We start from the raw sequence: 11,372 nt of genomic DNA, 5'->3' as shown, positions 1-11,372 counted from the left end.
CCAAGATACCTTTTGGAGAGAAATGTAATAAAATACTAAAAACAATCTAACTAAAACACGTAGTGCCTGTTCTTCAGGTGTGTATGTCCAACATAGGTAAAATCGGAGTCCCTGAGGAAGAAAATGGAAGTAAAGGAACAGAACAAGTATTTAAAACTAAAATTCAAGAAAACTTTACTGAAATAAAGTTCCTTTCTATTGAAAAGGAATCTATTGGAAGGAGTAACATCTGCTTAGGAAAACTGATATGAGATGATCAACCTCTTCCATGATGGGACAATGCTTTATTATTATTATTATTATTTACTGGAATAGACACTCTGGAACAAAGCATGGCCCCATTGTGGAAGGCCTAGAGCCTCTTTCTTCATGCACAAATACTGGCATACTATGCAAAATTACTAGACATGAAGAAATGTGACTGACGAGAATAAACAACCAATAGAAGCAGATGACAGAATGATCCAAATATTGGATTTTGCAGATACACACTTTAAAATAACTATTATTAAGCTATTATTAATGTGTTAAAGAAATAAAAAAAAGTGCAAAAATTTCAAAAAATGGAGAACACTCTACCGAAATGCCATTTCTCCCCGTGAGATTTGCAAGAATCAAAAGTTTGATGCAACACGTTGTGTTGGCTAACCTGTGGGGAAATAGGCACCATCATACATGGCAGATGGAAGTGCAAAATGATACAGCCCTCCTGAGGGGAATCTGGCAATACCTACAAAACTGCAGAAGCAGTAATGCTTTAACCCAAACCAAAGTCTCAATTTAAGGATTTATCCAACAGGTATACCTGCACACATCTTTAAGAATGACATAGGTGCAGGGTGATTAATTGCTGCAGCTTTTGCAGTAACAAATGATTAGGAGCAACTCAAATGCTCATCAACAGGGGACACTTTAAATAAATTATGTTACATCCACACCAGCTTAAATAAAAAAAAGAATGAGAAAGGTCTCTAAGTACTGATATGGAATATTTTCTAGGACATATTACATGATAAAAAGCAAAGTATCTAGTATATTTCCTTTTGTGTAAGAAAAGGGGAGAAGGTAGGGAAATATGTGAATATTAGTATTTGCAAATAAATAAACACTTGAAGAGCGTATAATAAATGAATGAATCTTTAGAGATGGGGGTAGATTAAGAAATCGGGTGGAGGCTTCCCTGGTGGCACAGTGGTTGAGAATCCTCCTGCCAACGCAGGGGACACGGGTTCGAGCCCTGGTCCAGGAAGATCCACATGCCGTAGAGCAACTAAGCCCGTGCGCCGCAACTACTGAGCCTGCGCTCTAGAGCCTGCGAACTGCAACTACTGAGCCCACGTGCTGCAACTACTGAAGCCCGTGCGCCTAGAGCCCGTGCTCTGCAACAAGAGAAGCCACTGCGGGCTTCCCTGGTGGCGCAGTGGTTGAGAGTCCGCCTGCCGATGCAGGGGGCACGGGTTCGTGCCCCGGTCCGGGAAGATCCCACATACCGCGGAGCGACTGGGCCCGTGAGCCATGGCCGCTGAGCCTGCGCGTCTGGAGCCTGTGCTCCGCAATGGGAGAGGCCACGACAATGAGAGGCCCGCGTACCGCAAAAAAAAAAAAAAAAAAGAAGAAGAAAGAAAGAAAGAGAAGCCACTGCAATGAGAAGCCCGCGCACCGCAACGAAGAGTAGCCCCCGCTCGCCGCAATTAGAGAAAGCCCGTGTACAGCAATGAAGACCCAACACAGCCAAAAATAAATAAATAAATTTATATTAAAAAAAATGGGGTGGGTGGAGTGGGCAGAGGGAGGAGTAATAGTTCTGTGTGTAACTTCTTATATGAGTTTGGCTCTTGAATCATGTACATGTATTACTTATTCAAAAATTCATATTAAATCTTAAAGGGTAAGTTGGGTAATATAAGTCAAATATCCAACACTGTCCATACCAGCACTCTGAACTCCTATAACCTTCATTTCTATAGTTAATGCTAAAACAACGTTCACATCTGCCATTTCACTCTGTCCTGCTAAAGACAGGCCAGCTATGATTCTACCCATTTTCTTATTAAAGAACCAGAGAGGTGAAGCTCTCTGATGTTCAGTACAGGTTTTTAAAATTTTAAAGTAAACTCTGCTGCCTCTTAACCTGTTTCCTCTTCATGGTCATGACAACTTCTCCCAGCTTTCTGTATTTCACCATGTAACCTCATCTCTTCTGTTTCTTGTCAGATAATTTTCTTCCTCTCTCCCTCTGCATCTGTCCCTTTCTCCTTCCCTTCCTCCCTTTTTCCCTTCTTCTTTCTTGCCCCGCCCCCATGCTCTCAATTCATTCAGTACCATGTTCTTTGCCAAAAAAAAAAAAAAAAAAAATCCTTCATTTGCTCATCTTCCTGAAATCTGCCTTCTTTCTGACAATGCCATTTCCCTAGCAATCCTTAGTTCTAGTCTGGTCTCTCAGGGCCAGGAGCATGAGGTCAGAATTTATCTGGTTTCTTTTGCAGTTTTCAGGGTACCATTCTTAATTTTTCTCCAACAATCTCTTCTTTAAACCATGGGAAATTACGGTCAGTGATATAGAAAATCTCTTCCAGATGCAAAAGCACAACATAAAACTGCAGTAGTTAAAACAGTTTGGCAGGTCCTGACACAGGATACAGATAGATTACAGAACAGAATAAGAGTACTAATATAAAGCCTACTTTATAGAGGAATATAATATTTGATAAAATTAACCTTTTAAATCAGGAAGGATTATTATTATTATTTTTGCGGTACGCGGGCCTCTCACTGTTGTGGCCTCTCCCGTTGCGGAGCACAGGCTCCGGACGCGCAGGCTCAGTGGCCATGGCTCACGGGCCTAGCCGCTCCGTGGTATGTGGGATCTTCCCGGACCAGGGCACGAACCCGTGTCCCCTGCATCGGCAGGCAGACTCTCAACCACTGCGCCACCAGGGAAGCCCAGGAAGGGTTATTGATCCTTCAATAAATGGTTGAGGAAGACTTGCTAGCCATTTGGGAAAAAAAAAAAAGGCTGGCTGGATTTTCTTTTTTCTTTTTTTCCTTTGATCAGAATGCATTTCCGACAGATCTCAGATTTAACCTAACAATAAATGTCTTAGAAGTGCGTACAGGGGATTTAAAAAATCATCTTGGAGGATGGAAGGCACAAAATGGAGAAGATTTAAAGAAAAAGGAAGGATTAATTTGAATATGTAAAACATATAATATTTTGCAGTGCACAGAGTTCCATTAAGAAAGACAAAAGGCAAATAGGAAAATATTTGCAAAACATTTGAAAAAGGGCTATTTTCCTTAATTTTCAAAAAACTCATATATCAGTAAGAAAGAGATAAACAAACCCAACAGAAACAGAGGAAAGGGTAAAAACAGCCAGTTTGCAGAAAAGGAAATACAAGTAGCTAATGAAGGTAGGAAAAACGACTTCACTTATAATTAAGAAGTCCAAACAAAAATGTGGGCATCACTGATTTCACTCATCAGATTGGCAAAGATGAAAAAGTTTGATGACATCCAGCGTTCATGAGATTGTGGGAAAATGAACGCTATCCCCCACTGTTTGTGAGAGTGGAAATTGGTGCAGACTCTTTGCAGGATAATTTGGCAATAGCTGACAAAATTTAAAATGCATGTGACTTTTAGATCCCGTAATTCCATTTATGGGAACTCATCCTTTAGATTTATTTGCCAAAAAGTGCACAAGGAATTCTGTATGACGACGTTCATCCAGGTTTCTGGTAAATCCGAATGCTGGAAACCGCCTAAATGTCCACTGATAAGCTTTATAAATCATGGGGAACACAGAAAATACAGTGGAATACTGTAGAGCTGGTAAAGAGTGGGGTAGATCAGTATGTGTAGATGTGGAAAGATATGTTGTTTACTGAATAAAAGCAAAGAGCAGAACAGAATATAGTATGATTCTGTTTATGGAAAACAAACAGGATAATGCGTTTTATGCTTAGTTTGCCTATAACATTTCCGAAAAAATTCCTGAAACCTGCTTCATGGCCTCATCCTAACCTCTGATTCCTCAGGTCTCCATGTTTTTCTTGTTGGTTTCGGTCCCTCCCGCACTCAGCTTGGACACCATGGTCACTCAGCACAACCTTCTCCCACTAGAGCCCTCATTCCCCCCACGCCCTTGGCATTCTTTCATAATCATCCTTATGACCAATCCTAATATTGGATTAATCCAGCTGTTTTCTTAGCCCCCAGACTGCATAGACAATTGTGTGGATTGATTCTGTCACTTATTTTGTTTTGTTTTCAATATCAGTCATTCAGTGTTGCTTGACAATCTTTTCATTCATTCTATGATTTTTTTCCTACTACATCATTCCTCACAACAGATATTCTAATCTTCACTCCATTATTTAGGCTCCAACCTACCATTGTCCCCTGCACTCTCAGCAGGTAACATCACTGAGAAAAGAGGTTAAGAATGAGCTCCTTAAACACTTCTCTAGAATAATTTTAAAATAATCTATTTCAGGGGTAAGCAAACTACAGCCCTTGTGTCAAATCCAGCCCTGGCTGTGAGCTAAGAATGGTTTTTACAGTTTTAAAGGATTGTAAAAATGAAGAGCAGGCGACACACTATGTGTTCTGTCTAGGATAGTTACCATCTGGCCCTTCATAGAAAAAGTTTGCTGAGCCCTAACCTAGACCATAACCCATCTTTGATTCTTTTCTTCCCCGTTCAGAGGAACCCCTTTCTCTTCTCCAAGGCTGACCTGGAAACCTGTGATCTGATCCAATCTCTCTTTGCCTCTTCCAGAATGCCTTCTTCCTTGTGTCTTCTCCATGGCAAGCTGAACGATGGTTTTTGAAGTCGCTAGGTATAGTTCAGTTTTCCAAGACAGACTAAGTCCATCAGGCTGTTTCTCTTGGTCCTCGATGACAAGGTTCAGCCTTGTCCCTCTTGGATGTGAGGGCATGTTAGCGAATGAGGAGGCTAGCCAACAATATTTCCAAGATGGGTTGATAACGAAATTTGTACTGTAAAAGGATGGGAGACCCTGTGAGCAGGGCTGGACTTTGCCCTGGCATGTGGTATAAGGAATGGACCCAACATTACCTTCTTCCAGATGACCAACCAGTTGTCTGCTTTCTAAAAGTCCACTCTTATTGATATGAGATGTAGCCTTTGTCATTTACTAAATGATTCCACCTTCTCTCTCATCCTCCAGATCCAATCAATCCCTAAACTTTGCCAATTTTACTTTCCCAATATGTTTGATATCCAAACTCTCCTTGCGATCTCTAGTCTCACGAATTCCCCAGTCCTGTCTCTCATCCCTTCTCTCGGGGACTGCATTATTTAGCTTCGTTTAACCCACAGTCAGTCTTCTCATCTCCCCACCTCCCTCGCCTCTTGCTCAGTCTCCCTTGCAGGTTTCTCTGTAGTATCTTTCTAAAATCGGTCCCTTCCCGCCTTCAAATCTTTCCGCGGCTTCCCATTGCCTCCAGGTTACCTAGCTCAGCCGCCTGCTCTAGCGGCTCTGAGGGTGCGGGAAAGCCACCAGTCCCCACCATTTGCTGGGCTCGTCGTGCTCCCTCCGCTGGGGGCACCTGACCTCACTATTGGGTCCATCCATCAAATCTGTGCTCAGGCGTCGGTTCCTCCAGGAAGGCTTCCCTGACTAGCGCCTACGCCTACGCCCCCCAACACTACCCAGGGTGGAGGCCCCTTATGTGAACCCACAATACTCGGTGCTACCCTCCATCACCCTCCGCCCCTAACCCTCGCAAAAAGCGCCGGAGGCTGCAATAAACACTTGTCGACCGACGGGTCTCTAAAGTCTTTGAGGGAGGCGCGGTACCCGGCGGTGCGTCCGGAGGGTCCTTCCCACCGGGGGAACGCAGGTGCAAAGGCACGGAGGCGCAAAGGGGCCTGGCGACCGCGAGCCTCCAGGGGAGTAGGTAGGCGGGGTAGGAGCCCCTGGTGGTCCAGCGCGCGCTCCCGAACGGTCCCCGGGGACGAGCGACCATCGAGACGCACCGGCCTCCGAGAGTCCTAGAGGGGAAACGGAAGGGGCCCTTCCTTGACGCACCTGTCTGACAGCGTCCGTCGCCCACTTCCGATCCGCCGCGGGCCTGGGCGAGCCCGGCACAGGTGCGGGGCTGCGGGCGGAAGTGGCCGAGGATCCGGGGCCGGGCTGAGGGCCTGCTGCGGGCCTCGGCAGCTGCGAGGCTGTCGCCGCGGGCGGCGCGTCTCCCCGGAGCTGACTCCCGCGGCACCGAGTCTTTGCGGGTCGGGACCCGGGGGGCCGCACCGCGCTGGGCTCAGGTAGGAGCCAGGCTGATCCCGCCCGGCCAGGGTTGCCTTAACGGAGGGGTGTCCACGACCCTGATCTCTTGAACCAAAGCGGAACACTGTGAAGAGTGAGAGTGGTCGTTCTAGAAACAGACGCTCATTTAAAGAAACCATGGGAAGCCTGTTTGTCGAGTGCTAGGGGTAAAAGATGAGTGAGGACCTTTCCTGACTAAAGGGAATCTGGCAGACGGAGGGAGACACAGGGGTAAACATTCGTACTATAATGCGGTAAATGCAACCATGAGCAAATGCAATAGCTAGAAAGCCAGGAAAGAGAAATCTCAATTGATGCAGCAGAGAAAATGAATAGACTGAAAATGTAAATAGATTTAAGATAGGTAGGTAGATAGGTAGGTAGATACCTAGGTAGATAGGTAGATACAGAAACTTCCAATAGAATGTTAAGCAGACACTTGGAGTATTAAATGAGAGTATGTACTCACATGCTTTCTGAATGGTAAAGCCTACACAAGTTAGAAATCTTTTGATCAATTAAAGTAATGATATATATATTGTTCTGTTGTTTTCTTTAGGCTGAGTACACTGTCACATCCTAGCCACCAGCATGTCTATTGGTTTTACCTCCCAGATGTCTTGACTTTGTCTGCTTCTCTGTCACCACATTGATCTAAGTCTCTTATCTCCTGCTTGGACCACGGTAAGCGCAGTTTCCCTTCTTTACCCTTCTTATCTATTCTCTATTGACACTTACCAGGCAGAGTGACCTTTGAAGAACATGTATCTCCCCACTAAAATAAGGAATAAGAGTAAAGCCCATAATTCTTAGTGTGTGCCCAGGCCCTCGGTAATGTGGTTTCCGCCTGCCTCTGAGCTCTTTCCCTCCCTCACCCTGCTGAAGCCACACTGCACTGGGGCGTGTTCTCAGACTGCAGAGTAATTTCTAGCCCCAAGGCTTTTGCCTGGAATGCTCTTTCAATGATTGGCTCATCTCATTCATTCGTTGGGTCTTAGCCTAAGCATTATTTATTCAGAAGAGCCTTCTCCAAGTCTCCAAGTTTTTTTTTTTTTGCGGTACGCGGGCCTCTCACTGCTGTGGCCTCTCCCGTTGCGGAGCACAGGCTCCGGACGCGCAGGCTCAGCGGCCATGGCTCACGGGCCCAGCCGCTCCGCGGCATGTGGGATCTTCCCGGACTGGGGCACGAACCCGTGTCCCCTGCATCAGCAGGTGGACTCTCAACCACTGCGCCACCAGGGAAGCCCAAGATTTTTTGTTTTTTTAAAATATTTATTTATTTGGCTGCGCAGGGTCTTAGCTGTGGCACGTGGGATCTTGGTTGCCATGTGGGGGATCTTTAGTTGTGGCACATGGGATCTAGTTCCCCGACCAGGGATCAAAACCAGGCCCCCTGCACTGGGAGCGAGGAGCCTTGGACACTGGACCACCAGGGAAGTCCCCACATCTCCAAGTTTATTGTCCCCATTAACACCCTCCTTACTTCCTTTTTAGAACTTATCCCCATTTATAATTTAAATTTATTTGTTTCATTTTTTTTGGCCGAGCGCATGGGGCTCGCGGGGATCTTAGTTTCCCCCACCAGGTACTGAACCTGTTCCCTCGGCAGTGAAAGTGCGGAATCCTAACCACTGGACCACCAGGGAACTCCCTAATTTTTTTTTTTTCCTGTCTGCTGTACCAGTATGTGAGTTTCATAGGGCAAGCACCTTGTCCATCTTGTTCTCTGTTGTATTTCTGGTTTCTGTGGGTCAGGCATAGATACATGTCAAATGTATATTTAGTGTTGGAAGAGTGGGCCCTGGTGACTAACCTAGTTATAACCCATCTTATATTTTTCTATGATTGTAGTGTTGTCTCTCTCTTGAGATTTTAAGCTATTTGTGGGTATAAGCTAAGTCCTAATTTCATTGATGTAGAGAACAGAACTGGGATGACCTGACCTTCCCTGTGTCTTATTTATGCTGTTCTCATTGTCTGTCTGGTCTTCCCAACAGACCCTCAGTCTTCTGGGAGGGAGTGTGAAGATGCTTAAAGAGTGTCCAGGGATGGCAGAAGATCGTCAGCAGCAAATGGGTGTCCCTGTGGTAAAACTGGAGAAAGAGTTGCCGTGGGGCAGGGCGAGGGAAGGCCCCAGCCCGGAGACTTTTCGCCTGAGGTTTCGGCAGTTCCGCTACCAGGAGGCGGCTGGTCCCCAGGAGGCCCTCAGGGAGCTCCAGGAGCTCTGTCGCCAGTGGCTGCGCCCCGAGCTGCACACCAAGGAGCAGATCCTGGAGCTGCTCGTGCTGGAGCAGTTCCTGACCATCCTGCCCCGGGAGTTCTACGCCTGGATTCGGGAGCACAGCCCGGAGAGCGGCAAAGCCCTTGTGGCCGTGGTGGAGGGCTTCACGGAGGGAGCGCTGGAGGCCAAGGCGGTGGGTGAGAAGGGGGATCTGGGTCTCGTTCTGTTGGTGCGGGAAGCGAGAGGTTTGAGGAAGCAGTGGGAGTGGATGAGGCGCAGAATCTCCCTCCTCTGCTCCCCGACCATCTGGGGTACATTTTGGAGGGCAGAGGAGTTTTCATCAAGGAAAGCCATTCCCAGGGAAGACGCAGGGCCGGTGGAAGGGCTGTCAGCTCCTTTTTTGGTCATCAGGGCAGAGGCCTGGCCATATTTCCCTTGTGAGCCTCGGGTCCAAAGAAGGCAGTTGTGATCTATTTCAAGGGCCCTGGTAGACTCATTCCTCTTTGGGCAGAGATGCATGTGGTGATGCAGGGAATTCTGGAATTCCACTTGGTGAGTATTCTTCCTGAGAAGCATTGTCTGGAACAGTGCCGTTTCCACGTCTGGGACGTTGGCTGAGACGGCTCATGTAGTGAGTGACTTTGCATCTCAGATGCTCCCTTGGGACTCTGGCCATGTGTCTGTCCCTCTCTGGTAGTTTTCCGATTGCCGTCTGGGAAAGAGAGGGCAGGACTGAACGTTACTGTCTTGCTTGCAGGTAACAATCTGTCTTCATTTTGTTCTCCCTTTTCCCACCGCAGTCACCCCTGACTTCCTGTATAGTCCTAAGAGAGTTGTTTTGTTTTTTTACTCCCTACCAAGGAGCTTAAAAGTGGACCAGGAAAGGCCTGTTCTTGTGAGTTCTGGTTTTCCTTGCTATTTCTAGAGCAGTTTTTTTTCTCACTGATTCACTGCACAGTCTAGGCTTTGTATTTTTTACTTTCAGCATCTGTAATTGGGGAATCTTTTTTCTAATAGTGAGTGTTTTGGGCTAAAGTTCTCACTGGAATAATAATAACATCTCTCTGTGATACTGTTCATGGTGGAATTTGATCAGTATTGACGTGGGCAGAAGGGACCCTTGTAAAATGGCATGGATGCATAGAAGTTGCTCAGCGCCTGATAAAGACAGTTTAGCCTCCTTTTCACCTTCTCACTCATGTCTTGGGGAAGAGCTGAGCCGGCTTGTCCTTTGTCTCCCCTGCAGCTGCAGTGGGTCTCTTTTTTAGGTTTTAATTCAACTCCTTTCATAACAGCCTTATGCAGGCCTCATTCTAATAGGTGTTGGGGCCTGTTCTTAGGTTCCGTGCCGTGTGCAGGGAGAGCAGGAGGAGACAGCACTTTGCAGAGGTCCTTGGGAGCCAAGTGTCCACCTGGGGCCCGTGGAGGTCAAGCCCGAGTGGGGGCTGCCCCATGGGGAAGGAATTCAAGGCCTCGACCAAGGCGCTGAGGAGCAGCTCAACCAGGATCCTGGAGAGGGGACGCAGGCCTTCCAGGAGCAGGGTAAGCTGCAAGCAGTGAGGAAGAAAGGGCACAGAAAAGGGTGCTTTGTGCCCTGCCCTCTCCCCTTTCCTTTACAAACCCTGCAGTTGATAAACTAAGTTACCTGTAGCGTGCAGTTCTGGGTTTTCCTGGCTACTTCCTGGACTTCAGTAGGAAACAGATGAAGTGAAATTGTTTTCTATAGCTCGATCTCCTGATTTCTGCGGGGGATATCTGGTATCACGCTCTCTTATCATTTCTTCTCCTTTCCCTCACATCCCTTCTAGAAACTGCCAGGAAGTATGTAGCTGACATGTAGGGATATTTTTTTTAAGTGGGCAGATAAACTGAATCCCTAAAAGTGACATGTGACTTATTGTGTTGCTGAATCTCAAGGGGGGTTATTGCTGTAGCGTGACTTGGGAGCGTGAACAGCCCTGAAGGGCAGCGCATATTGGGTCGGGCCCTTTTTCCTAGCTGAGAACAGGGTTAGAACAGGGTAGGGTACACCCACACCTACCTGTCTGGAGTCTCCTTATGGTTCCTGGGGTTCTGTGCCAGGCACTAGACGCCTGTGGACGAGCTGCTGCAGGACAGCGCTAATCCTGCTCCTGGTTTGTTTCCCTGCTCAGCTCTGCCAGTTCTTCCGGCTGGTCCTGGCCTCCCTGCAGTGAGCACCAGAGACCAGGAGATGGCAGTGGGGTTCCTTACAGCTGGATCCCAGGTGAGCTGTGACTGCTCTTCAGCGATCGTGATGTCGCTTTGAATGAGGCTCACCTTCCCCAAGATTTCTCCTCACAGCAGAGCACCGTCCACAGAGCTGAATTATTCTACCTTTCTTGTTCTGATAGATGTGACAGCTTCGTTTTCTCCACTACATCCTCAGTTATTAATTTGAATTGAGCCTTATGCCAGCGGTCCCCAACCTTTTTGGCACCAGGGACTGGTTTCGTGGAGGACAAGTTTTCCACGGATGGCTGTGGGGGGATGGTTCAGGCAGTAATTCGAGCGATGGGGAGCGATGGGGGCGGCAGAGGAAGCTTCACTCGCTCACCGCTCACCTCCTGCTGTGCGGCCCGGTTCCTAACAGGCCGCGGTCCGGTACCGGTCTGGGGGTTGGGGACCCCTGCCTTAGGGTCTAGGCATGAGGCTCAGTTCACTCATTTGGATTACTCTTTGTTTTTTTTTTTTTTCTTTTTTTCCTCCATCAACTCAGTATTACTCTTGTAATTGTGAGGAGGAAGACATTAGTGGTGGAAATCCCAGAGGCGTGATCTAGGGTGTGGTGGATGGCCAGGAGGTCAGTAGCCCTTTGTGGAGGCGCTTTATGGATA

The 11,372-nt window shown here is 47.3% G+C and overlaps 1 protein-coding gene across 3 annotated transcripts in view; it reads left to right on the top strand.

Moving 5' to 3' along the window:
* Positions 1 to 6,090: 6,090 nt before the first annotated feature.
* Positions 6,091 to 11,372, top strand: part of ZSCAN25 (zinc finger and SCAN domain containing 25) — a 51,303-nt gene continuing 46,021 nt past the window's right edge. For all 3 annotated transcript variants that reach the window (XR_009522166.1, XR_009522165.1, XM_060032385.1), the window contains exons 1-5: positions 6,091 to 6,295; positions 6,856 to 6,980; positions 8,294 to 8,710; positions 9,858 to 10,059; positions 10,671 to 10,762. Coding sequence is in view for 1 of the 3 variants with exons in the window: in XM_060032385.1 (XP_059888368.1) it covers positions 8,324 to 8,710; positions 9,858 to 10,059; positions 10,671 to 10,762 (681 nt within the window). In the remaining 2 variants the exon portion in view is untranslated. The remainder of the gene's footprint in view (positions 6,296 to 6,855; positions 6,981 to 8,293; positions 8,711 to 9,857; positions 10,060 to 10,670; positions 10,763 to 11,372) is intronic.

Source organism: Delphinus delphis, chromosome 15 (genome assembly GCF_949987515.2).
Source record: "Delphinus delphis chromosome 15, mDelDel1.2, whole genome shotgun sequence".
Classification (NCBI taxonomy): domain Eukaryota; kingdom Metazoa; phylum Chordata; class Mammalia; order Artiodactyla; family Delphinidae; genus Delphinus; species Delphinus delphis.
Note: the sequence above shows the minus strand (reverse complement) of the source record. Positions and strands in the feature narration are given on the sequence as shown.